Consider the following 27090-nt stretch of genomic DNA (forward strand, 5'->3'; position numbering starts at 1 on the left):
TTGTGTCTATTCTGTACAGTGTGCTATGGAAGCCTATGGAGTATTCATTGCCTAAACTTTTGCTTTATCTTCCTCCGTTTTAAACTCTGTGAGGGTAGGGTTTCCATCTTTGGCATTTACTCTCTGGCTTTTATCTGTCCTTGAGACAGCACTCAGCAGATACTTACATGTTGGGCTGCTTGTTTTTATTATCACCAATGAGTAGTTGTGGAGGCAAAATATCCTGTGATGGTGGTAAGGGATATCTTTGCACATCAGTCATCTTTCCTGTACTGAGGAATTTGCTATTTTACCCATTCAGTAGAGTCTCTAAGATAAAATAAATTGTTTCTGCTTATCTCTCCCCTTTCATTTTTGTTTTTGTTTTTTTTAGAGGAAGAGGATGAATCCTTAGTCAAGATAATATAAGTAGCAGCAAAATCTGGCCTGTGATTCAATAAAACAAAAAAAAATTGTCCAAACAAAAGGCGATGGTGTTTTGGGGTCATGAAAAGTTATGTCATCAACCCCATCTTAACTACTTGATTACATTTTTGAAAGTTAGGAAAGATTTAAATCCAAATGCCTGAGTACTCTTTATATTAGACACTCTTCTTACTCCAAACCCTAACTTTCACTTATCATTTTATCACATAATTTCACTTTCTCCCTTCTGCTTTATGGGCTGCCATTTGCTACTGCCAAGGGCTTTGACACTCTTTGTTTTCCCACTGGTCAATTTGGCACTTACTCCCACTCATTACTACTGCATTTTTGTAGGTTCCTCATTAACTAACTTTAGGATTGGTGTCTGTCTTCTCTTGAAGTATATAAAAGCTCTAAAATCTTGTTTTTTGCTGCTATGTCTTTTGCATTGCCTGATCCATAATCTTTGTTTTGATTTACACACTCTGCCTAGACCTAAAACTTTTCATGCAGTTTGCATGGGTTAAAAACCTGCTGTCTACAGTCACATCCACCTACTTTGGGGTTCATCCTTTTTGGGGAAGAGAGGTGTCAGGGATTGAACTCAGGGGCACTCAACCACTGAGCCACATCACCAGCCCTATTTTGTATTTTGTTTAGAGACAGGGTCTCACTGAGTTGCTTAGCACCCTGCAATTGCTGAGGCTTGCTTTGAACTTACGATCCTCCTGCCTCAGCCTCCCCAGCTGCTGGGAGTACAGGCATGTGCCACCTTGCCCTGCAGTGTTTATCCTTAATTGCTTCCTTGGAGAACCCTGTGCCCATTTTTTATTATTATAATTAACACATATTTATTATGCAAATGAATGGACTTCATTGTGATATTTCCATATGTGCATGCATTGTATGGTGATCATCTCCATCTACTTCTACCCTCTCTTTCCTATATTCCTGGCCCCCTTCCTAGTCCTAATTCTACTTTCAGGTCTCTCCCTACCCCTAGATTCCACATATGAGAGAAAACAGGCCATACTTGTCTTTCTGTGTCTGACTTCTGTTACTTAACAAGATACCCTCTAGTTCCATCCATATTCCTGCAAATGAAAGGATATCATTCTTGTTTATGGCTGAATAATCCTCCATTGTGTATCATGTATCATATTTTTTATCCATTCATCTGTTACACAGGCACATAAACTGATTCTATATCTTAGCTATTGTGAATAGTGTCACAATAAACATGGGTATGCAGATATCTCTTTTGTGTGCTGACATTTATTTGGGGTATATACCCAAAAATGGGATAACTGGATCATATGGTAGATCTATCCTTAGTTTTTTGAGAAATCTCCACACTGTTATTCTATAATGACTATATTAATTTACATTCCCTCCAACAGTGTGTAAGTGTTCTTTTCTCTCCACATCCTTGTCAGTATTTGTTATTTTTCATGTTTTTGATAATAACCATTTGAACTAAGGTGACATGAAATCTCATTGTAATTTGCATTTCCCAGATGGCTTATGATATTGAGCATTTTTATATGTTTATTGGCCATTTGTAATTCTTCTTTTGAGAAGTGTCTATTTGAATCATTTGTCCATATTTTAATTGGATTACTTCTTTTTGTTGTTAAGTTTTTTGAGTTCTTTACATAGTTTATATATTAATGCTTTGCCAGATGAATAGCTGGCAAAGATTTTTTTTTTCCATTTTGTATGTTATCTCTTTGTTGATTATTTCCTTTGCTGTGCAGAAGCTTTTTAATTTGAGGTAATTCCACTTGTCAATTCTTGCTTTTGTTTTCTGTGCTTTTGGATTTCCATACAGAAAATTGTTGCCTGTACCTATATCTTGAAGTATTTCTTCTATGTTTTCCTCTGATATTTTGAGTTTCAGGTCTTATACTAAGGTCTTTGATTCATTTTGAGTTGACTTTTCACTAGGGTTATGGTTTAATCTTCTGCACATGGATATCCATTTGTTGAAGAGATGGTTCCTTCTCTCATATGATTTTGGCACCTTGCTCAAGAATCAGTTGGCTGAAGATACATGGATTTATTTCTGGGATCTTTATTCTGTTCATTGACCAACATGTCTGTTGTTAAGCCAATCCATGCTGCTTTGGTTACTACAGCTCTGTATGTGATGTTTTTGAACTCAGTTATTGTGATGTCTCCAGTTTTGTTCCTTTTGCTCAAGATTGCTTTGACTATTTGGGATGTTTCATGATTCTGTTGAAGTTTAGAAATATTTTTATAGCTTTATGAAGAATGTCATTGTTATGTTTTCATGGGAATTATATTGAATCTGTAGATTGTTTTGTGTTGTCTGGACATTTTAACAATATTAATCCTTTCAATTCACGAACAGGATGTCTTTCCATTTTATGAGTATTGTCCCCAATTGCATTCATCAATGTTTCATAATTTTCGCTGTACAGGTATTTCAAGTCCTTAGTTAGGCTTATTCCTGGTATTTTATCGTTATTATGTGTGACTGTAGTGAGTGGGATTTTTTCCTGATTTCTTAGTAAATTCATTATTAGTGTATAGAAAAACTACTGATGTTTTGTATGCTGATTTTGTATCCTGCTACTTTACTGAATTCATATTTCAGTTCTAAGTCTTTTTGTGGAGACTTTAGAATTTTCTGTGTATAGAATTATATTACCTGCAAATATGAATAATTCAATTTCCTTCTTTCCTATTAGCATGTATTTTATTTCTTTCTCTTGCCTAATTGCTCTAGTTAAAACTTTTAGTGAATAAGCAATGAGAGTGGACAACCTTGTCTTGTTTCTGATCTTAGATATTCACACATCTTCAGTGTGATGTTGGATATGAGTTTGATGTATATAGCTTTTATTATGTTGAGAAATGATCCTATTATACCAAATTTGCTTTTTTTTATCATGAAGGGATTTGAATGTTATCAAAAGTCTTTCTGCATATGTTGAGATGATCAGATGTCATATGATTTTTATCCTTTTTTTTTGGGGGGGGGGTACCAGGGATTGAACCCAGGGGTGCTTAACCACTAAGCCACGTCCCCAACCCTTTTTATATTGTTTAGAGACAGCAACTCTTTTTGAGTTGCTTTAGGACCTGTTCAAAATTCAAAGTTGCTGAGGCTGGCTTTGAACCTGCAATCCTCCTACCTCAACCTCCCAAGCTGCCAGGATTAACAGGCATGTGCCACCAAGCCCAGCTGATTTTTATCCTTGATTCTATTTATGTGATGGATTATGCATATTGATTTGCATGTTAAACCACCCTTGCAGCTCTAAAGCCAACTTAATCATGGTGTATGATTTTTTTTAAATGATGTTGATTTGATATGTAAGTAGTTTGTTGAGGATTTTTCTATCTGTGATCCTCAGGGATACTGGTCTATAGTTTTCTCTTTTTGTTGTTTTGTCTTTTTTTGTTTTGGTAGAAGAGTAGTGATGATCTTGTAGAATGAGTTTAGAATGCTTCCATCCCTTTCAATTCCCATTCTTCTTACTGTGTCCTCTTCCCATCACTGTTTGGATCCAGAGGAGCATTTCTTGCCTTCCTGAGACTTAAAAAGTTATGTGGATTTGCACTGGTGGTTCATTGTGGCCATACTCTACCTTTTCAGGAAAAATGTTCCTTGAGAAGCATGTATCTGACTCAATCTTCTTCTCCTCCTTCTCATTACTAAGGCCTAATTATTTTAAAATTATGTTACACTTATGCAAATACTATTGTACAGCAGCAGATCTTTAACCCTTTCTTAAGGTGATGAATGTTTCCTGAATTGTGTCTTCTGAGGAGACTATGACATTCAAATTTGTTTTCATGAAATTAAAAGTGACTTTTATTTATGGAAATCAGAACAATAAATACTGGATTTCTAAGACTTTGATAATTCTTATCAGTCCTCATATAAGAAAAGAAGATAGATGGAGTCCAATATGAAAAATTAGGCCAGAACTCAGTAGAAGAATCAAATGCCCATTTATAATTCAGCTATCGCAGTAACAAAGGTAGAGGGTAGCTTGGACCAAAGTGTTAGAAAGTAACATGCAAAAAGAGCTTGCATTTAAAATATATTTTGAAGGTAGAGAAAATCATTCATGAAACTGCTGATTATGTTTATGCTCTCTTTTCTTTTTCTTTTTTTTCCCCCTCTTTTCTTTTTCTTAGTTTCGCTATTCAGATTGGCTTGATAAGTTGTACATGGTGCTGGGAACTTTGGCTGCTATTATCCATGGAGCTGCCCTCCCCGCCATGATGCTGGTGTTTGGAGACATGACAGATACCTTTGCAAATTTTGAAAACTTAATCCCAGAAAACTTTACAAGTAAGTATTGTTTATGGCACTGATTTTATTGGAAATCACTTAGAGTAATGTTTGCGGAGCCCTTACTAAATATATTTAATACTGTGGGAGATAGAGGGTCTGAGTTCCAGCTCATGTTTGTAATGAGTTTGAGAAGATAATAGAATACCTAATAGAAATGCCAGCAGAAATATGTAGAAAAGGAGAGGGCTCTCTGAAGTCAGAAATATTCTAGAAAGCTTAAGGAGGAAGTATAGGAAACTAAGCAGGACTTTGTACACTGGAGTCAGTTATGAGAGTCCCTGATAGATTGGAGGGGAATCCAAGTGATTCTAATGCTTTTAGCTTGAAAAGTCAGAAAGATACAGTTGCTGTCAACTAAGATGAGAAAGTCGGAGGAAGAATAGGTTTGGGCAGAAAATTCCAGAAATTTAGTTTTGGATATTGTCCAGGGTTGGGCTGTCTGGAAGCAGATGCAAGAATGGAGAAAAGGAGCCAAGACAAGTAGGGTGTGAGTGTAAATGTGTGTGTGTGTGTGTGTGTGTGTGTGTGTCTGTGTGTGTATTTATGATGGGAATAATATTAGCTTGTTTGTATGTGAATGGAAATAATCCAAATGAGAGGAGAAGGTGATAAATGATGTTTAAAAGAGAGGGAAGAGATTTGTTAGATAGTCTTGAGAAAGGAGGAAATCCAAAGCACAGGAGGAAAAATTTACTTTAGATAAAAACCAGCATTTTGTCTACAATAACAGGTGGAAATAGAGAATATTTGGATGTCAGTGTCCAAAGGTGGGTAGATAAGGAAGTGAAAATCTGTGGAAATTTTCTTCTGATTTCAGTAGTACCCCTTTGTCTTCCGGGGATTTGGTCTAAGACCCCAGTGGATGCCTGAAACCATGGATATCACTGAATCCTATGTGCTCTATATTTTTTGCTGTATATACATACTTATGATAAAGTTTAATATATAAATTAGGCATCATAAAAGATTAACAACATTAACTAGTAATTATCTAATAAAGATTATGTGAGTATGGTTTCTCAAAATGTTACTGTACTGTTTTCACTCTTCTTGTGATGATGTGAGATGATACATGCTGTGGTTGACTGTAGGCAACTGAAATCACAGAAAGTGAAACCATGGACAAGCGGGGACTACTGTACTTCCGTTTTTTGCAGTGAGATAGTAAGCAAAACAGTTGTAAAACAGTCCTGTAAGAGAGTGGGAACGTGAATGACTTGAAAAAAAAATATGGAAGTAATACACATACTCTTGAGTAAAGAGTATGTATATTGATTGATAATTCTGAGTTTCAATCTTCAGGTCACCTCTTGTTCAGCATAGCTGACTTAAACTAATGTACTCAACAACTTACAACTGAGTTTACCTTCAGGTGGTAAAAATGTTGAAAATGCCAGTTTGAGAATATACTCAAAAATGTCGTGATACCATTTAGCTTCCAACGACCCTCAACATTGGAACTCTGTGTGTGTGTGTGTGTGTGTGTGTGTGTGTTTGCTGGGCATCAAATCCACGAGTTTGCACATCAACATTTAACTTTTATGTCTGTGATGAATACTACAGATGCTATCCCCCAAAACATGTACTTAAATATTCATACCAGTTTGGGGTATATTTGGAACCTTTCTGATACTTGTCCTGTGGTCTTGGAAACTAATTTGTAATTCTGAAGAATACATTGTTTTCCTTGAGGTAGAGAATACTTCAATTCTGTGATTGCAGAAAATGACTTGGGCCAGAAAAATGGATAGTATATTTGAGCTCTATAAAATTCGTATGCATTTATACCTCCTTTTATGGCATTCAGAAGGACCCTCAAAAAGATGATGTACCACCTATGAACTGGCACCTTTCGTCTATACCATTCAGTGAAGGCAAGTTCTTAGTGCTCTCTGCATTCATTGGTTCCTGTACATGCTATGTTTGGCAATATTCTGTTGAGTTCTCTGTCTTATTACCTTATAGTGGAATAATAATATCTTTCTGTGTTCTCTGGTAGCTCACCTGACCGAATGTGTGCCTGTATGCCTATTCTGATCCAATCCACTTTTTCATGAACAGTATTATAACAGTGTATGAGGTGTTATATTTATTATGCTGCTCTCTGTGCACTACATAAAGAAACAGGTGCTGTGGTTATCTGTCAGTAAAGAAATTATAGGTTATTAAAACAATTGTTGAAGTTTAGTCCAGTCTGGGAAGAGCAGAACATCAAATAGCTCTTTGAAACTAACAGAACTAAACTTAGACTGACCATAATAAACTAAGCTTTCGTTGTATACATTGGCCTCTTTTTAGCTATATTAACATTTGTGTATATTATATCTCTAGTACCCAAACATTAATTTGCTCTTATACTTGTGAGGAAACAAATGATCTCTTTAGGTATAAGTGCCAATCATTACCAGTTTTACTTGGACCATCCAAAGATGTGTGAAGACAGGCAGTGCTATCTCTGAAAGTTGATGCCCTTCTAACTTCATACACTGAAATCTGCTCCAGATGTCATACTATTTGGAAGTGGTAGCTTTGAGATGTGTGTCCTAGGTTATGAGGTCTGTGTCCATATAAAAGACACTCAAATAGCTGCCTGGTCCCTTCCCCCATTCAAGGACACAACTGGAATGTGCCGTCTATGAACCAAATCCTCACCAGATGCTAAATTTCCCTTGATTAGCAAGAGGAAAAATGGAAATAACTTACATTTATCATTTCTTCTCTCACTTCTGTAAAACTCATCATTAGTGCGAGAACTACTTGTGAAATGCCAGTTCTCAGAATAGTATGGGTTGAAAAACCCTTATCAGAAATATTTTAGGACTTTTTCAGATTTTGGAATATTTGCCTATATATAACAAAGTATCTTGAGGATGGGCACCAACTCTAAACATCTAATTCATTTATTTTTACATATACCTTATACCTGAAGATAACTTTACAAAATATTTTTTAAAATGATTGCGTATAGGAAACAAAATTTTGTGGTATCATTTTCTTCCGGTGGCATCGTATCAATGCTCAAAAAATTTTGGATTTTGGAGCATTTCAGATTTACAGGTTAGGAATATCTAACTTGTATTTATGTTTTGATATTTAAATATGAGTATATAAATTATGTGCACATTTTGTATGTGTGTTTCAAAACTTTGGTATTGTAAGTAAAGAAAACATTGTTATCTGCGTCTTCAAGGCCAGGATTATGGGTATGTGCCAACTAGAATGTTAGCTAACATTGAAATTCTTAATATTTCATAAAAGGGTCTATGATGGATCTGTTTTCTTTCATCTGCTCAAGGCTTTCCTCTGCTTTTAACATTTCACTGGAAAAAATTCTTGATAATTTTTTTGGAAAATTGAGTAACATATAAGGATAAAATATTTCAAAGTATATTGTTTAATTGAGTCAGTTTATTTTTTAACTTTTAGGTTAAAATTTAAAATATGATTAATTTTTCTTGAATAATATGAGATACAATCAGGTTGTTGTGATTGATTGATTGATTGATTGATTGATTTGGACTGAGGATTGAGCCACATCCCCAACCTTGTTTTGTATTAAGCAGCTCGGGTCTTGCCGAGTTGCTTAATAACTCACTGAGTTGCTTAGTAAATTGCTAAGTTGCTGAGGCTGGCTTTGAACTCTTAATCCTCCTGCCACAGTCTCCTGAGCTGCTGGGATTACAGCTGTATGCCACTATACCCAGCATTTTGTTTGTTTTTATTATTTTTGAGGTACTGCTTTTTCAAGCTCCCAAAATAGGCTAATTACAATCTAATCTCCACAATACAAAAGTAGCAAAAAATAATAACAATAAAATAAAATAAAATAAAAATAATAGCCACATAGACCCTGACCCATGCTAGGTGCTTAAGAAATGGGATAAATAAATAAAAGACTGAATCATCTTTGTAGGTTAAAGGATCCCAGACATTATCTGGCCTGAGCCCATAGTTTTATAGATAGAAAAAAAACATGTCTAAGAAGTAGAAATAATATGTTCAGGACAGGGTTGCTTGCTAGTTTACAGAACTGAGTTCCTAGGACAGGAATCCTGCATTTTGGTTTTGTCTTTCCCCCCCTCTCTGATGATATTTTTCAAACTCTGCCTAAAATAGAAGCAAATTCCAACAATTTTTCCTTGGTCTTTTCTCTCCCACAGTTATCATCCTGTAGCTTTGATTTTTTTTTTTTTGGGTATGTCAGGAAGGTCAGCCAGGAGGCACAGCTCTAAAGGCCAGAAGTGGAAGCAGCACATGTGAGGAAATCATGGTCCCTTGAATGTGTCACCGGCAGTAAGCAAGCCCACCATACTGAGTGGCTGGCTCCAGCTAGGGCAAATGCCAGAGGGATTGATCATCTAGGCAAAAGGTCCAATTCCTCTCACTTATCATTGATGGGAGCTTCCTGCCCAAGGAGACTTTACTAACTCTTCTTTGACCAGAGCACACCCACCCCACCCCACCCCATCTGTCATGAAAACTCACCAGGGAGAACATCTCAAAAGGAGGTTGTCCAGGTTAAAACTAAGTGAAGGGAGCCCAGAGCCAAGGTCTGCTGATGGCCAGCCTCTTACCACCCACAACAGTGCTAAGGTCATTCCCAAAAATCTGACTACTTATATCTCCAGATACAACCTGTAGCCAGAGCCATCTCCATGCCTTGCCTATAAGCTCTAACTTCCTAATTCTTCACCCTGCTTCCATTCTTGCCCATCTTAGTCCAGTTCTCCATACATTGTCAGAGTGAGGTTTTTTTTTTTTTAAAGAGCAAAATACTTATTTTATTTAAGTGTTAAGACAAACACAACTTAATGCATTTCTTTTTTGTTGTTGTTCTAATGAGTTATATATGATAGCAGAATACATTTCAATTCATTATACACAAATGGAGCACAACTTTTCATTTCTCTGGCTGCACATAATGTAGAGTCACATCACATGTGCAGTCATATATGTACCTAGGGTAATGATCCTTCCTGCCCCCATGCCCCCCTCCCCTCTCAACCCTCCCCTTTGACCAATGAAAGTTCCTCCATTCTCCCCATGTCCCACCCCCCCCGCCATTATGGATCAGCATCCACTTATCAGAGAGAACATTCAGCCTTTGGTTTTTTGGGATTGGCTTAGTTCGCTTAGCATGATATTCTCCAATTCCATCCATTTACCTGCAAATGCCATAATTTTATTCTTCCTTATGGCTGAGTAATATTCCATTGTGTGTATGTACCACAGTTTCTTTATCCATTCATCTGTTGAAGGGCATCTAGGTTGGTTACATAGTTTAGTTATTGTGAATTAAGCTGCTATGAACATTGATGTGGCTGTGTCACTATAGTATGCTGATTTTAGTCCTTTTGAGTAGGAGTGGGATAGCTGGGTCAAATGGCGGTTCCATTCCAAGTTTTCTAAGGAATCTCCATATTGCTTTCCATAGTGCTTACACTAATTTGCCATGCCAACAGGAATGTATGAGTGTGCCTTTTTCTCCATATCCTTGCCAACATTTATTATTGCTTGTATTCTTAATAATTGCCATTCTGTCTGGCCTGAGATAAAATCTTAGAATAGTTTTGATTTGCATTTCTCTAATTATTAGAGAAGTTGAACTTTTTTTATATATTTGTTGATTGATTATATATCTTCTGAGAAGTGTCTGTTCAGTTCCTTAGCCCATTTATTGATTGGTTATTTTTTGGTGTTAAGTTTTTTTAGTTCTTTATACATCCTGAAGATTAGTGCTCTATCTGATGTGCATATGGTAACAATTTGCTCCCAAAATGTAGGCTCTCTTTTCACCTCGTTGATTGTTTTCTTTGCTGAGAAGACGTTTTTAGTTTGAACCCATCCCATTTATTAATTCTTGACTTGATTTCTTGCACTTTAGGAGTCTGGTTAAGAAAGTCAGGACCTAATCTGAAATGATGAAGATTTGGCCCTACTTTTTCTTCTATTAGGTGCAAGGTCTCTAGTTTAATTCCTAGATCTTCGGTACACTCTTGAGTTGAGCTTTGTGAATGGTGAGAGATAGGAGCTTACTTTCATTTTGCTGCCTATGTATTTCAAGTTTTTAAAAAAAGTCAGTTCATATCTCTCCCATTGGCTTTCCATATAATGGAATAAATACAAATTCAGTACAGTGGTTTATATGTCCTGTGTGACCTCACCCCAGCCTGTCCCATCAGTCTGCTCTTTACTTACTCACCACAGGCTACCCACACTGTCCTTCTTCCAGTCTTTCCCAGCTTAGGTAGGATTAGACCCTGCCCTGTCTTTCTCTAATGGCTGCTGTTTATCACTTAGTTCTTCCTCTGAAAGATCTTTTGTCCCCAGCCATCCCAAAGTCACTATAGCATCATTCCTTTACTTATTAAGAGTCATTACTCTAAAATTATCTTGCTGATTTTTTTTTACTTGTTTATTACAACTTATCACAAGGCGAGAAAGGCATAAGGTGGTGGTGGGGGTGGAGTTCCTGGGGATAAATTTGCTAGATATTTTGGCAATATTACCCTGTTATGTGAGTTTTGGGGCCTGAAATAAAAGAACTTCCTGCTGGAACAGAAATCCAAAAAGATGAGAAAAAGTGGCTCTGATTCTAGATGGTACCCCCCAGCGTCTAGAACAGCGCCTGGCATGAGGGCTCTGTGGAGACTGCTTTGAAAAGCATCCTTTCAACATAATCTCTTTGCTTTTTCTAAGTTCTCAGTAGTTAAAATTACTGAATATACGAGGTAGTTGGGTCAGATAAAACTGTAATATAATGTGATCCCTAAACAATATAGAGTATTGAGTCATGGGCAGTTTAGTTCCTTTGAAGCCTAGCTTGGGTTTGGGAAAGCTCTTCTTTACCAGGTATAATGACCTACAATATCTCTTTGTGCTCTCATATGAGGCACTTGTTTCTATGGTAGAAGAATGCTAGAATAGAGCATTTTGACAAATGGTTTGTCATTTGTGGTGGTTCCATGGGACCACTTATCATTGTCGGGAAGGCTGGGTTACTGCAGATAGAACAGGCTGAACTCTGTGGAGACAAAGATGAACTTAGGATATAGTTCAGTTTTCTCAGAGCTCACATGGGTGGGAATGAGAGGACTTGGCCAGAGCAGTCATACTTCTATTCTAGCACTGACTTTGTAATTGGAATCTTGTGTCAATTACTAAGGCCAGGTAAGTGACTCTGCTAAGTGTAAGCCATTTAATAAAAGGTCGTCTTTTACCTCATTTGTAAGGAGAAAAATTATCATCTAGGAGAAAAATTTTGGTAAAGGGCATTCCAGGTAGAAAGAGCAGAATGAATTAAATGTTGAAGGAAGAACATAGAAAATAGAGCCCTAATATCCAGAGTATACAAAGAGCTCAAAAAATTAGACAATAAGAGAACAAACAACCCAATCAACAAATGGGCCAAGGACCTGAACAGACACTTCTCAGAGGAGGACATACAGTCAATCAACAAGTACATGAAAAAATGCTCACCATCTCTAGCAGTCAGAGAAATGCAAATCAAAACCACCCTAAGATACCATCTCACTCCAGTTAGATTGGCAGCCATTATGAAGTCAAACAACAACAAGTGCTGGCGAGGATGTGGGGAAAAGGGTACACTTGTACATTGCTGGTGGGACTGCAAATTGGTGCAGCCAATTTGGAAAGCAGTATGGAGATTTCTTGGAAAGCTGGGAATGGAGCCACCATTTGACCCAGCTATTCCCCTTCTCGGTCTATTCCCTAAAGACCTAAAAAGAGCATGCTACAGGGACACTGCTACATCGATGTTCATAGCAGCACAATTCACAATAGCTAGACTGTGGAACCAACCTAGATGCCCTTCAATGGATGAATGGATAAAAAAAATGTGGCATTTATACACAATGGAGTATTACTCTGCATTAAAAAATGACAAAATCATAGAATTTACAGGGAAATGGATGGCATTAGAGCAGATTATGCTAAGTGAAGCTAGCCAATCCCTAAAAAACAAATGTCAAATGTCTTCTTTGATATAAGGAGAGTAGCTAAGAACAGAGTAGGGTCCAAGAGCATGAGAAGAAGATTAACATTAAACAGGGATGAGAGGTGGGAGGGAAAAGGAGAGAGAAGGGAAAATGCATGGAAATGGAAGGAGACCCTCAGAGGTATACAAAAGTACATACAAGAGGAAGTGAGGGGAAGGGGAAAAATAATACAAGGGGGACAAACGAATGTCAGTAAAGGGGGCAGAGAGAGAAGAGGGGAGGGGAGGGGAGGGGAGGGGAGGGGAGGGGAGGGGGGATAGTAGAGGATAGGAAAGACAGCAGAATACAACAGACACTAGTATGGCAATATGTAAATCAATGGATGTGTAACTGATGTGATTCTGCAATCTGTATATGGGGTAAAAATGGGAGCTCATAACCCACTTGAATCAAAGTGTGAAATATGATATATCAAGAACTATGTAATGTTTTGAACAGCCAACAATAAAAAAAAAAAAAAGAAAAAAAAAAAAAAAAGAAAACTTAGGGAACAACAAACTTCTCATTGGGCTTCAAGCCAGAGCTCCATGAAAAGGAAAGTACTGGGGAATGTGGGGTACAGGAGTTGCAGGAGTTGAGGCTGGAAAGGGGTGCAGTGAAGGTGTTGTTTAGAACCCAAGTGTGCAAAAAATATAACTTAATTTTATACAACGAGTTAATTTCAGTTTCAAGTCCTTCCTCAAATAATGTGACAGAAACCCAATCTCAGCTATTTTAGGGTAGCCCTCACCTTTCCTTGGGATGAGCTAGGAGGCCAGCCTCACTCCAGACACGTGTGAAGGTCAAAGTCCTTCAGCACTGTCTTCCACATGTGCATCCCATTGGGCACTTGTGTTCCCTTTTCTTAGGAGCACTGGGGACATTTGTTTCTTCTGCCTCTCTCTAGGTCCAGGAAGACTCTGGGGAGCTATCCCAAAGCTTCCTCAATTAATTATATAATCATTCTTTTTCAAGTTCTATGGGAGAACAGGCTTTTCTTCTGGAAATAAGGTATCAGGAGACAGGCTTTTCTCTCCTGGGCCCTCAGGTATCTATACTGTTATCAATTCTTAACTGCATCTTTTCTCAGCACATTTTTTTAGTCTAAAAAAGGTAGAAGTCAGTCTCATAGAATTTAAGCAAAATATTTTTTGCCTTGCTCAGTTTCCTTTCCCACTCTTCAGGGATAGACTTTGGGCTCACGAAAGTCAAGAAGAAACCTGCACACTGTTTTCTCTTTAGCTACGGCAGTGATTTCCTGATTTCCTCATAGCTACTGGAATGAGGAAAAGGATGTGGGGATAAAGAAAATATCTGGAAAATCATTGGTTGATACTTCAAAAATATGATGCTGTCACATGTACATTGTGACAAGATTGCAAATGGATTAATATGACGTGTTATGGGCCTTGGATTTTATCTTTGATGCAATGGAAACAGTCACTGAAGATTACAAATGGAAACAACAAAATCATATTGTTTCCACAGATAAAATATGATGAAAACATGAAGACCTGATTGAAATAGAAGGTCAAGGTAGAAGGTTCTTAATTAAGTAGAGGTTGACAAAAGTTATTTTTAATAAATTAAAAAACACTATGCCAAATCTTGTCTTGACTTGGCTCTTTTCTCCTGTAATATCCTCACTAAATAAAAGATTCACTTGATTATCATCTTTCTAAAGAATTTACTCGTAATGAATTTGTAAGTCAGGCATTGTGGGTCATACAGTATCTATAGATGATAAGCAGGTAATTGTGAAAGAGATCCCTGAATCTTCAGGTAAAATAATAGGGAATGGTGAAGAGCTGAAATGGAGGCTGAACTCTACTTAGTTCTAGCCGATTGTCATGTGAGGGTGCAAAGCAAGCATTAGGATCTTTTACTTTTTAAAATGAGAAATCTGAAGTCTGGATTTTTGTATAGAATTTCCCTAGTATTAGATATTGTCAAGTAATTAAAAATATATAAATATATACATACACAGACTGTAAGCCAAACAAAACAGTTTTTTGTTTTTTGGTTTGTTTTGTTGTACTGGGCATTGAACCTGGGGCCCTACACATGCTAGGCAAGTACTCTACAGCTAAACTACAATCCCAGTCCTTTTTCTCTTATTTTATTTTTGGTACTGGGAATTGAACCTAGGGGCACTCAACCACTGAGCCATATCCCCAGTGCTTTTTAAAAATTTTATATAGAGACAGAGTCTCACTGAATTACTTAGGGCTTTGCTAAACTGCTGAGGCTGGCTTTGAACTTGCAATCCTTCTCTCCTGCCTCAGGTTCAAAGCTACTGGGATTACAGGCTTGTGCCACCATGGGCAGCCACAGAACAGATTTTTGAGATCACAGCAGTTGGTACTCTTTAGATTTAGATGAGGGTTTTCACACTTTAGCAATACCACAATTGTGTTATACTTTAATAAGCATAATTACTTGGTGTACTTATTAAAAATTTAAATTTCTAGGACCCTCCCTCCAGAGAGTCTGATTCTATGTGATTTGGCAGAGTTAAGAGTATAAAATTAAACCTTAGTATTATTTGACTCAGGCACTATTATGTTTCAAAACAACAATTGATCATAAGAAAAAAAAATATTGATGGTGCTAAGGATCAAATCCAGGGCCTTGCATGTGCAAGGCAGCACATACCCACTGAGAGACATCCTTAGCTCTCGTAAGAGAATTATTCAGAAAATTAAGACCCAAATTCAAGGTTCAGAATAGTAGTTATCAACACTATCAAATCTAATTTCTATAAAATACTCTTTATGCTGCTTTTATTATTCTAAATGGGTTTCATAAAATATAAATTCTAATACATATTTTTCTTTTAAAAAAATTAACATTTTGACTTTATTTTGAGCTGGGGATGATGGCATACTAGATACTGCCTCTCAGCCCACCCTCAGAAGCATGTTTTAACTCCAAAAATAAAACTAACAGCAGCACAAATAATGTCAAAAATAATTTATAAATGTTTAAAAACAATGACTTTGGGCACTAACCCCTTAATGAGAACGCTTGTCTAAAATCTTGGTCTAAACTCCTTTTCTAAGTCTCCATGTTGTAAGGAATGAGGACAAATGACCACAAGCTAATGTAGGGGTTCAGATGATGGGGGACCAGAGCATTAACCATGAGGAAGGATGGTATTTGAATAACTCCAGATACAGATTTGAGAATTGCTGAAGCTGGCCAAGGTCATTCTGGGAGCATGCATAGGATTCTGGGAAACACCAGAATTTAGGGAGGAGGAATAGTACAGAGAGCCAGTGAACAGGAGACTAAGGGAATGTGGTCACAGTGGAATGAGTTTCAAGAAACCAGAAGACAAGAGTCAAAGTGACTATTTTAGTTTCAGAATTGGTTTCTGATGAATGAAACTATATATGTGGTATTGTTGTGTATATAAATGCAGAGGACCCAATTTTTTAAAAATATTTCTTAGTTGTAGTTGAACACAAAACTTTTATTTTATTTTTTTATTTTTATGCGGTGCTGAGGATTGAACCCAAGGCCTTGCATGTGCTAGGCAATCATTGTACCGCTGAGCCACAACCCCAGCCCTGAAGATCTAATTTTGACTTTGAAAATATATGTATTTACACGGTCTTAGCTTGAACTTTCTCAAACTGAAAAGTCATAGTCTGAGTACTTTTTGGACATCTTCAGTTGAATATCTTCAGCACTAAAAAATAAAAGTGCTCACTACTGATCTCATAATCTTCCTTCATCTGTTAAGAGCAACTCTTTCTACTGGCTTATTTCCCACCATAGTACTGCCATTCTCCAGATGCTTAGGCTGGAGGTCTTGATCACTTTTTACTTTTACTGTCTACTTGCATTCCATTAATGAGGTCCTGTAGCTTCTTCCACTGTAAATATTATATTTTCCTAACTTTCTATTTTCATTCAGGCCTTTTCCCCCTATATAATTGTAATAGTTCAAGTTCCTTAGTCTTTCTTCCAGTTTACCTTGCCCATTACTGACAGCTAAATCTTCCTCGATCATATTTCTGATTATAGCCATTTTATCTCAGAACCACTGATTGATTGCCAGTTTGTTTTCATATTCCATACATGCCTGAATAGACTATTTTTTCTAGGCACATATGGCCCTTCTTACCTCTATGAAACATATCCCATTCCCCCGCCACACTGGCTTGCTTATTCTTCAAACTTGCCATATACTTTTGCCCATATTGCTCATTTTGCCAAAAATACTTTTCCTCCACTTTTCCACACTCATCAAGATCAGACTTCTCTCATATTGTAACCTAGCTTTTTGTAATGACTATAAGATTTACAGTGTATCTACCCATTGATCTTGCAGTCTTGATTGTGATAATTTATCCTACAAAATGTTTACCATATTATGTGCACAAGTATGTTTAATACAGCATTATTTATTGCAGTATAATATTAGAAACAACTAAAATAGATTACACTTTGAAAAAATAGATTCACATATATACTGACAAGGAAAATGGCCATTGCATGTAGACTGTGAGTCCATTTTTAAAAAACTAAGCATGTGTTTGTATTTGCCCATGTGTATATATGCATGTATGAAATCTGAAAATATATATGCAAAAAGTTGAATAAGTGTTTATTTGTTATGTGTATGTGTGTGTGGAGGGGGATAAAGATGTGAAGGACTTTTTAAAGTACTTGGCCCAAAGATGTTAGCATTTTGCTAATATTGGGTGATGTTCACTACACTATTCTTTGTGATAATTTGATACATCGTTCGTAGTGATAATTATTTAATAATTTTAAAATAAAAATAAAAACTGGAGAAATGCAGTATTAGATTTTAAATATGTGTCAAGTATGTATTGGTATTTATTATCAATTTGCATGTCTTTTTGCAAGTAAGCCTCATTGAATTTAGTCTGTATGTGGTTGCACACAGCCAGCAAAGAAGAATTTAAGTGAATGACATAATGCTTTTTTGCAATTAAAACTGAGTCAGTTTGACCTATTTTGTGTAAATTATTAAGTGAGATGAAGTTGATTCATTTTTATGTTCTTATTTTTACTGGAGACCAAAGAGACATAAATTTTGTGTTTGTTTTATGGTGATCTAGGTGGAGCTGACTTTAAACTGAACATCAGTTTGGAGGAAGAAATGACCACGTAATTAAACATTTTTTTCTTACTATTGTTTTGTTAACATTTTCTGTATCAGTCTATTTATAGTATCTTTCAAAACTTTGCAGTATCATAATAAAAACGTAAATTTTTGAGGAGAACAAAACCCATTATTAGGATTCAAGGGGTATGCATTATAGAATTTTTTTTTACATATTTTTGACTTGTAGAGTGTATTTTGACATTTTACACATACATGGAGTATAACTTCTCATTCTTGTGGTTGTTTTTAAAGAAAAATATTTGCTGCACAAAATGAACCAAAGTTAAGATTAAGCCTAAATTAGATTTATGTCTGCACTGGCAAAGACAGAATACATACACAGGGAAATTAGAAGAGGACAAGGTAGTCTTTTAAAATATAATTGAATTAAGAATCATTATTTTTAATGACTTTGTAATTATTCAGTTTTTTTTCTTGAGTGCTTTCAATCATGACATGATAGATCAGCCTAAAACACTTTTTTAAAGGCCAACATCTAATTCTAAACAATAAAACATCCCAAAGGAAATAAAGTCACTCTGACCTAACACAGGGAAACTTTTTGTTAATGATTCATGCATCATGAAGTTTACCTCCCAGAACAATTTATAACAGATGTCCAAAGTTATGTATTAGTGAATCAGAATGATTGTATGTTATAATCTAAATGATAGGTTTAAGGAAAGTGCAGACAGTTGACACACTTGATTCTATTTTGAAAGATGAGAAGCAAATACCTCCAATTATTTCTGTGAAGAAGAACTGTTTTTTTATATTGGGAAAACTAGAATGTCTTGGTTGTTTAAAATGTTACATTAGAATATATTACTGACTCTCAAAACAAGAGCTCTGCTTGTTAAATGGGATTTCATTTAGCTCTTTCTCGGTGTATCATTAACACTTTGATAATAATTAACCCAGAGTTACCTATTAACTAAAGTTTAGTTTTCTGATTATAGATTCTCTGACAAATAAATTGCAAACTAGAAGATAGAGCTTGAGGGGAAGATTTGTCTAGCAAGATTCCTGATGGGTTGAACTCAAAATTGTGAACAGTGACATCAGGGACTGTTTATTGCATGGCCATTTTTACAGCTTCTACATGGCATGCATTATTATTAGAAGACAGCAAGTAGAGAACTTTTAAAAATGGGGAAATTGGTATCCTGTATCCTTTTTAGAATGTTTTCCTTTAACCTAAAAATTAATTTTTGCCGAGTGCGGTGGTGCACGCCTGTAATCCCAGCAGCTTGGGAGGCTGAGGCAGAAGGATCGCAAGTTCAAAGCCAGTCTCAGCAACAACAAGGAGCTAAGCAACTCAGTGAGACCCTGTCTCTAAATAAAATACAGAATAGGGCTGGAGATATGGTTCAGTGGTCAAGTGCCCCTTAGTTCAATCCCTGGTGCCAAAAACAACAACAACAAAATATTTATTGAAACCCAAGAGTTATTTGCTTTTTGAAATGTAAGAAAACATTAATTCAACATTTATAGATATCGAGCATCTGGTTTTATTTTTTATTGTTGAAGTTTAAACTGGAAGAGCTACTGTTTGGTTCATTGAACATTTTAGGATAGCTCATGATTGTTGATAATGTCCAGTTGCATACATAATATAAAAATTCCTTTTATTTTCAGTTGTCAATTAACATCTAAACTCTGTTAGACTAATAGACCAAAAGGCCAGGGGACCACTTCCCTATCTTGGTTTCACTTTCTGACAAGTTCTGTCACTTCTATCCATCCTCTAATGTGCAGAGACAACTCCAGAGGCTTATTGATCAATGCTGATCTAATAAAAGTAGTCAAGACTATAATGATGCATTTCTCTGAGGTCCCAGCACACATGATCTTCCATAGTAACTGACATTCTCTCAGTGCTTACTATGTGCCAGGCACTGGTCCAGGTATACTCACACAATACTGCATTACTATTGTTACCTCCATTTACCAGTTAGAAAACTGAGTCTTGGAAAGATTACTAAGCAGCTTGATGAGATTATACTGCTGTTAAGTAAAAACTTAGGGTTTAAGCCAAAGAGGAAACCATTTTTACAAATTCCTTGATATTGACCCAGAGATAGTTGGATGCTGACCATCAATTCTGCTTGTTACAACCCCTTATTATTTGTTAAAGATGAAGAAATGCCCAGAAAATTAAAAGTAAGTGAGTAGTCTGTTTGGGAAAGATGCATTGATTAGAAAACAGAGTATGTGCAGTCTTCTTGTTTTTCAGGTATGCCTATTATTATAGTGGAATCGGTGCTGGTGTGCTTGTTGCTGCTTATATTCAGGTTTCATTTTGGTGCATGGCAGCTGGAAGACAAGTCCACAAAATTAGAAAACAGTTTTTTCATGCTATAATGAAGCAGGAGATAGGCTGGTTTGATGTGCATGATGTTGGCGAGCTTAACACCCGACTCACAGAGTAAGTACCTAATTGTATTCTTAACTCCGACATGGGTCTTATCCTTAATGAAGTGAAATAGATGTCATCAAATCTGTTAGGAGGTGTTAATGTATCACTCATAAGACTAAGTAGCAACCATGTCTTATGCACCTTTTTGTTCCCAGTCCCCTGGCAAGCCATGAGGGAACCTGCATGACTAGCACTGAATGAAGGATTAGACTTACCAAAATCAAGAAATACTCTGAGAATATGCAGAAAGCAGCATACAGTACAGCACTAATATCACACCTTCTAGCGCAATTTCTAAGCTACTTGAAATTTTTGCATTGACAATTTCTTAAGTATACCATCTCCATTTCCTAGGGTCATCTGAATTACAGCTTCTTGTTGTTAATGACAGTTTTTTTTTTTTTAACTAGAAACTTACACCCTCCCAAATAAAACAAGCCCATACAACAAAGACTCTAGATGTAAATTAATATACTCAACACCTAACAAAACGGGATTCAGGAAAAAAAGTTCTGGGTGTACAATTCTGACATTTTCTAACATTATCTGTTCTTTCAGTGATATCTCCAAGATTAACGAAGGAATTGGTGACAAAATTGGAATGTTATTTCAGTCACTGGCAACATTTTTCACTGGTTATATAATAGGATTTACACATGGTTGGAAGCTAACCCTTGTGATTTTGTCCATCAGCCCTGTTCTTGGACTGTCAGCTGCTCTCTGGGCAAAGGTAGGTAAAGACTATACATCCAGATTTTAAACTGTTCCCACAACCCCATGGAAGGATCTTTTAACCACGATAGCACTGATTCTGAATTTTATACTTGCTTTCAAATATTCTGTTCACAATCGGCAGAATAAGCTGATCCCACCTCACTGAGTACTAACCCTTGCCAGGACTCCATGATGTTCTTGGCCATGTGAGAATTTGGGAAAGAGATAAAAAAGATGGAAGTGGCTTTTACCTCTCATCCTGTGCCTTCATGAAAAATACATACTGAACTCCAAAGATCTGTGTTCTGTAGTGAACAATGTAGTGAACTCACTCACATTAAACTCACTGTAGTGAACAATGCCATATTCAAGTTCAGTGAATGACACGTATATTCTATTCAGCTAACATTTTCAATGTTAATAGTTTTGGTTTTGTAGACTTTGCTTACTTAGTAAATTGATATTACAGTTTTTCCATCACTATGAATGGTTCTGTGTTTATGCATATTCAGATCCATTGTTAGAATAATAATTTAAGAAAATAGATACTTTCAAGCCTTAGTTACACATAAGTTCTTAGCTTTCAGTTCTCTCTCTCCCAGTCATGAAGGCAGAGCAAGAAAAGTGGTCCTCCCAACTCTGCACAGTTCTTCCAATGATTTTTTAAAGCTCGTTTCCCAGTTTGATAGTGGTATTCATTTTACAAACTGATTTGATGTAAAACTGGGTATGCAATAAAGAGATTGGCCCATTATATAAATTTTTGTTGGGTTCCATATAATGTGGAGAGGGTGCTACAAATTTTTATACCAAAAAAATGTAAGTAATGGAAGACCAACCACAGCCATGCTTGACACAGAGTAAGTTAGACTGTAAGTATACTTTTAGAAATTTCCCCCTATGGGATAGATGTTGTTTTGTTCCTGCAAACCATAACTGCCATTTATTGAACATCTGCTATGTCAAGCAAATACACATGTTATCTTCTTACTTTATGAAGGAAGAAATTAAAGTTCTGAGGACTCTGCCAATTTGTTGCTCAGAGTTATGCAGGATTTAAATGGTGTTCCTAATGGTTATCAGTTAGCTAAAATAGTTGGTAAAAGTTTCTTGTTGTTAATTGATTTTTTTCTGTTTACTAGGACATTAAGCAAGTTAGATGCAAACTCTTTACATCAGTCATTGATTGAAAAACTACTTAAAATCTGTTAATATCTAAGTTTGGAATACAGACCATGATTTAATATTTTAATAATTAATTACCTATTGCTTCAGATACTATTTAAGCAGGAGGAGGAGCCTTAGGCTACTTGCTGAGACCTAAATTATAATCTCTATTCTGAAATAATCTTTTGTTATGATTTTCAAAACATTTCTTAAAGCATCTGATTATCAACCACATTAAAAAAATAAATATTTACTAATTTTGGAAGCCTTTTTGTCCCAGTGAGCATGAGGCTCTCCTTTGCAACTCAGAGATACAAAAGCAAAAGGCAAGAACAGGAAGGGCTCCAGTCCCAACAAACAGCTTGGTCTGGGAATTGTCTTTGTAGCTGTATGCCCAAGACCCTATTCCCCTGACCAGAGATACTGGGGCAGCTGGAGAGCAGAAGTAGGGGTAACTACCACACTCTTTCCCTACCAAGAGATACTGCAAGTCCTGGAGAAACCACTTTCACTTCCTCAGAAAGTGGAAACGGGAGCCATAAAGATCCCAGCAGCTCCAGATAAACCAAGCTGACCAAAACACTACAAAAACTCACAAATGTAGGCCAGAAATACCTTGCAAAACCTAAAGAGGATAACTACCTGCTAAACTATGAGAGTTAAATAACAGACAACAGCATCTTCTAATAGAAAAAAATGTCCAGGATGCAATAGAAAGTCACCTATCATATCAAGAATCAAGGGTATTACAACTTGAATGGGAAAATAAAACTGAAAACAATTTGTTGGCCCCAACCCTGAGATAATGAGATATTGGAATAATCTAACAACAATTTAAAACTAGCTATCATAAAAATGCCTCACTAATCAATGACAATTTCTTTTGAAGTAAAAAAAAAAATCCAACCAACCAACCAACCAAACAAAAAACAGCAAAATGGAAGTGATTAAAAAGATCAAAATGAAATTAGAGAACTGATAGACACAATAGGAATAAGAATCATGCTGAGTGGGTATCATCTATGTAAATAAATGGGAATGATAGAATTGAATCAGGGAACCTGGATGTAGAATAATAGAATTCATCCAGTCTGAAATAGAGAAAAAGAAAAGAGCTTCAGGGACCTGTGGGATCATAACAAAAAATCCAAAGTTCATATTATCATCAGAGTTCCAAAAGAAAAGGAGAAAGAGAACAATGGAGCTAACGTAAATTTGAAGAAGTCATGGCTAAAAACTCCACCCCCCTTTTCTTTCTTTTCTTTTTCTTTTTCTTTTTTTTTTCCTTTGGTACTGGGGATTGAAATCACTGAGCCACATCCCCAACCATATTTTGTATTTTATTTAGAGACAGGGTCTCATTGAATTGCTAAGCACCTTGCCATTGCTGATGCTGGCTTTGAACTTGAGATCCTCCTGCCTCAGTCTCCTGAGCCACTGGGATTATAGGCGTGCACTACCATGCCCTGCAAAACTTACCATTTTTGGTAAAAGACAAACCATTAGATTCAGGAAGCTGACCCCAAACAGGATATACTCAAAGAAATTCATGCTATGGAACACAATTAAACTACTGAAAAACAAAGACAAAAAAAAAAAAAATCTGGAAATAGCCAAAGAGAAATAACACATTACCTATTGGGGAACAACAACTTAGATGATAACAAATCTCTCCTCTGAAGCCATGAATTCCAGAAGGAAAGAAGCACAATATTTTTCAAGTATTCAAAGCCAAATTTTTCAAAACCAAAAACAAAATAAACTATCAAGATAAATACTAGATCTGGTAAGATTGTCCTCCAGAAATAACCAGAATGTAACATCAGTAAGAATAGTTTGAGATTAAAGAAAATTGGAAAATATTTTCACCAGTGTACCTTTTGTTGAAGACTGGCTAAGTAACATTCTTCAAACAGAAAGAAAATGATAAGAGAAGGGATATTGGAGCATTAGCAAGAGATAAGGAACAACAGAATGAGCTGAAGTATGGACCTATACAATAGACTTTACTTTTCCCAGTGAGATTTATAAATCATATTGATGGTTGAAACCAAAAATTATGAGTGGTTAAATGTTACCAGTAGACTCTTATGAGTCATATATGAATATTAATAAAAGTCCTAAGCACCATATTAGCAAAACAAATCCAGCAATGTATAAAAGAATTATACATTATAAACAAATAGGATTTGTTGCAGCTATGTAATACTGGTTTAATGTTTGAAAATCAATCTTTGTAAGCTACCATAACAACAAACTAAACAAGAAAAAACATGATCATATAAGTTGATACAGAAAAACATTTGGCAACATTCAACACCCATTGATGATAACTCTCAGAAGTTAAGAATAGAAGACTGGGGCTGGAGTTGTGCCTAGCATGTGTGAGGCACTGGGTTTGATTCTCAGCACCACAAATAAATAAAATAAAGGTCCATTAACAACTAATAAAAATATTTTTAAAAAAAGAATGGAAGACCATTACTTCAAATATGTAAAGATCATCAACAAAACCCCTCAGCTAATATTATGCTTAATGGTGAAAGACTATCTTCCTCCTAAGATCAGAATTAAGTCAAGGAAGTCTACTCTCACCATTCTTTTTTAACAAAGTGCTAGAACTTCCTAAGTTAATGCAGAGTTAATGCAACTAGTTGAAAATATAACACCTTTTACAATCATTAAAATTAAAATTTAAAACTTAACCACTTAAATATATAGGTTCTGTGTGCTGAAGATTATTCAGTGCTGATGAGAAAAATTAAAGACCGAAAATGAAGAAACATCATGTGTTCAAGAATTAGAAGACAACACTTAAAGAAGTCAGTTCTTTCCAAACTGACTTCGAAGTTTAAGACAGTTCTTATAAAAATTCAGTAAGGCTTTTTATAGACAGACAAGCAAGGCTATTCTAAAAATGTATATGGAAAAACATAGGCCCTGGAGAACTAAAGCAATCATGGGGGAAAAAAGAGGAAAAAGTCCACCTGGTATTAGGCGTACTGTATAGTTAAGAGTCAACAAGACAGTGCGGTATTGGTGAAAGAATAAATACACAGATCAATGAAACAGAATAGAGAACTCAAAAACAATTATGCACATGTGCCCAGCTGATTTTTGATGCAGGTGCAAAAGTGTTTTAATGGAGGAAGGGACAGGCCTTTCAACAATGGTGCTAGAGTTTAATTGGACATCCATAGGCAAAATAGCAACAGCCTCAACCTAAACTTTGTATTTCATAGGAAAGTTAACTCAAAATGGATCACAGATTTAAATGTAAAAACCTAAAGTTGTAAAACTTAGAAAAAACATAGGGAAAAATATTTTGGATGTAGGACTGGGCAGAGTTCTTAGACTTAACACCAAAAGCATAATCCCTATTTGGAAAAAAAAAAAGATAAATTAGACTTCACCAAAATTAAGCTCTTCCTCTGTGGAAGCCTATGTGAAGAGAATGAAAAGACAAGCTACAGACTGGGAAAGAATTATATGTGAACCACTTATCTGACAAATAACTACTATGTAGGATATAAAGAACTCTCAACACCCAATTAAAAGGAAAAACTATAAGAGAAAGAACAAAAGACATGAAAGGACATTTCAGGAAAGGGGCTGTAAAGATGGCAAATAAGCTGTTGTTCAGCCGCATTGGTCAACAGTGAAATGCAAATTAAACCATAATGAGATACCACTACCCATTTACTAGAATGGCTAAAATTTTTAAAAAGTGAAATGCCAAATGCTGGAGAGACTACAAAGGAAACCAGTTGCTTATGGATTGCTGGTGGGAATGTAAGATGGCACAGCCACTGTGGAAAACAGTTTCACAGTTTCTTACAAAACAAAATTTGCAGTTACCATATAACCCAGCAACTGCATTCCTGCATTATTGAGAGAATAGCCTTAAGCTGGAAACAATCCAGATCTCCTTTAATAGGTGAATGATTAAATAAACTGGTACATACCTACCATAGAATATACCCAACAATTAAAAACTGAAGTACTACTGATTCATGCAACAACCTGGATGAATCTCTAGAGAATTATACTGAGTAGGAAAAAAGCCTATCCTAAAAGGTCATATGCTGTATGATTCCATTTATATAACATTCTTAAAATGGCATAATTATAGCCATGACAATAAATTAGTGGATGCCAGCATTTAGGAATGTTGGGGGAGAGGAGAGGCAAGGGGTGAGGGCAGAGGTGACTGTGGTTGTAAAAGGTAGCAGGAGGACAGACTCCTTATGATGGAATTGTTCTTCATGACTGTGACAGAAGTCACATAAATCTGTATTAGTGATAACATTGCTTAAACTAAACATGACATACATGCATGAGTGCATGTAAGATGGTAGATGTGAATGATATTGTTGGGTATTATCAATAAATTCTTGGTTTGGATCTTATTCTGTAGTTTTCAGGATATTGTTATTGGAGGACACTGGATAAGGAGCATGTGGGACCTCGTTGTATTCTTTTTACAACTACATCTCACCTTAAAATAAAAAAATTAAAAATAAAACATTTATAAAAAACAAAGACTACTTTTTTGTAAGTGGGAAAATGGGATAAGGATGGTCACAATTATTATAGTAATCCTAAATACTCCTTCTGAAGGATAACAAAACTGTATATATAGGACTGACTGAGTCTCTCTCTCTCTCCCTTTCTCTCTGTGTGTGTGTGTGTGTGTGTGTGTGTGTGTGTGTGTGTGGTGTTGTGGTGGTGCATCGAACCCATAACCTCAAATATGCTAATTATGCACTCTACCAATGAGCTAGATCCCCAACCCTTTAGACATATTTTTTTTCTTTTTTAGTTGGAGATGGACATAATACCTTTATTTTATTTTTATATGGTGCTAAGGACCGAACCCAGTGCTTCACATGTGCAAGGCAAGCACTCTACC

The 27090-nt window shown here is 36.1% G+C and overlaps 1 protein-coding gene across 2 annotated transcripts in view; it reads left to right on the forward strand.

The window, feature by feature from the left end:
• Positions 1 to 27090, forward strand: part of Abcb1 (ATP binding cassette subfamily B member 1) — a 183550-nt gene that overhangs the window by 113283 nt on the left and 43177 nt on the right. For both annotated transcript variants that reach the window (XM_071612155.1, XM_071612159.1), the window contains exons 4-7: positions 4579 to 4735; positions 17832 to 17880; positions 20115 to 20306; positions 20856 to 21027. In XM_071612155.1, the coding sequence (XP_071468256.1) occupies positions 4579 to 4735; positions 17832 to 17880; positions 20115 to 20306; positions 20856 to 21027 (570 nt within the window). The remainder of the gene's footprint in view (positions 1 to 4578; positions 4736 to 17831; positions 17881 to 20114; positions 20307 to 20855; positions 21028 to 27090) is intronic.

Source organism: Marmota flaviventris, chromosome 1 (assembly GCF_047511675.1).
Source record: "Marmota flaviventris isolate mMarFla1 chromosome 1, mMarFla1.hap1, whole genome shotgun sequence".
Taxonomy (NCBI): Eukaryota; Metazoa; Chordata; class Mammalia; order Rodentia; family Sciuridae; genus Marmota; species Marmota flaviventris.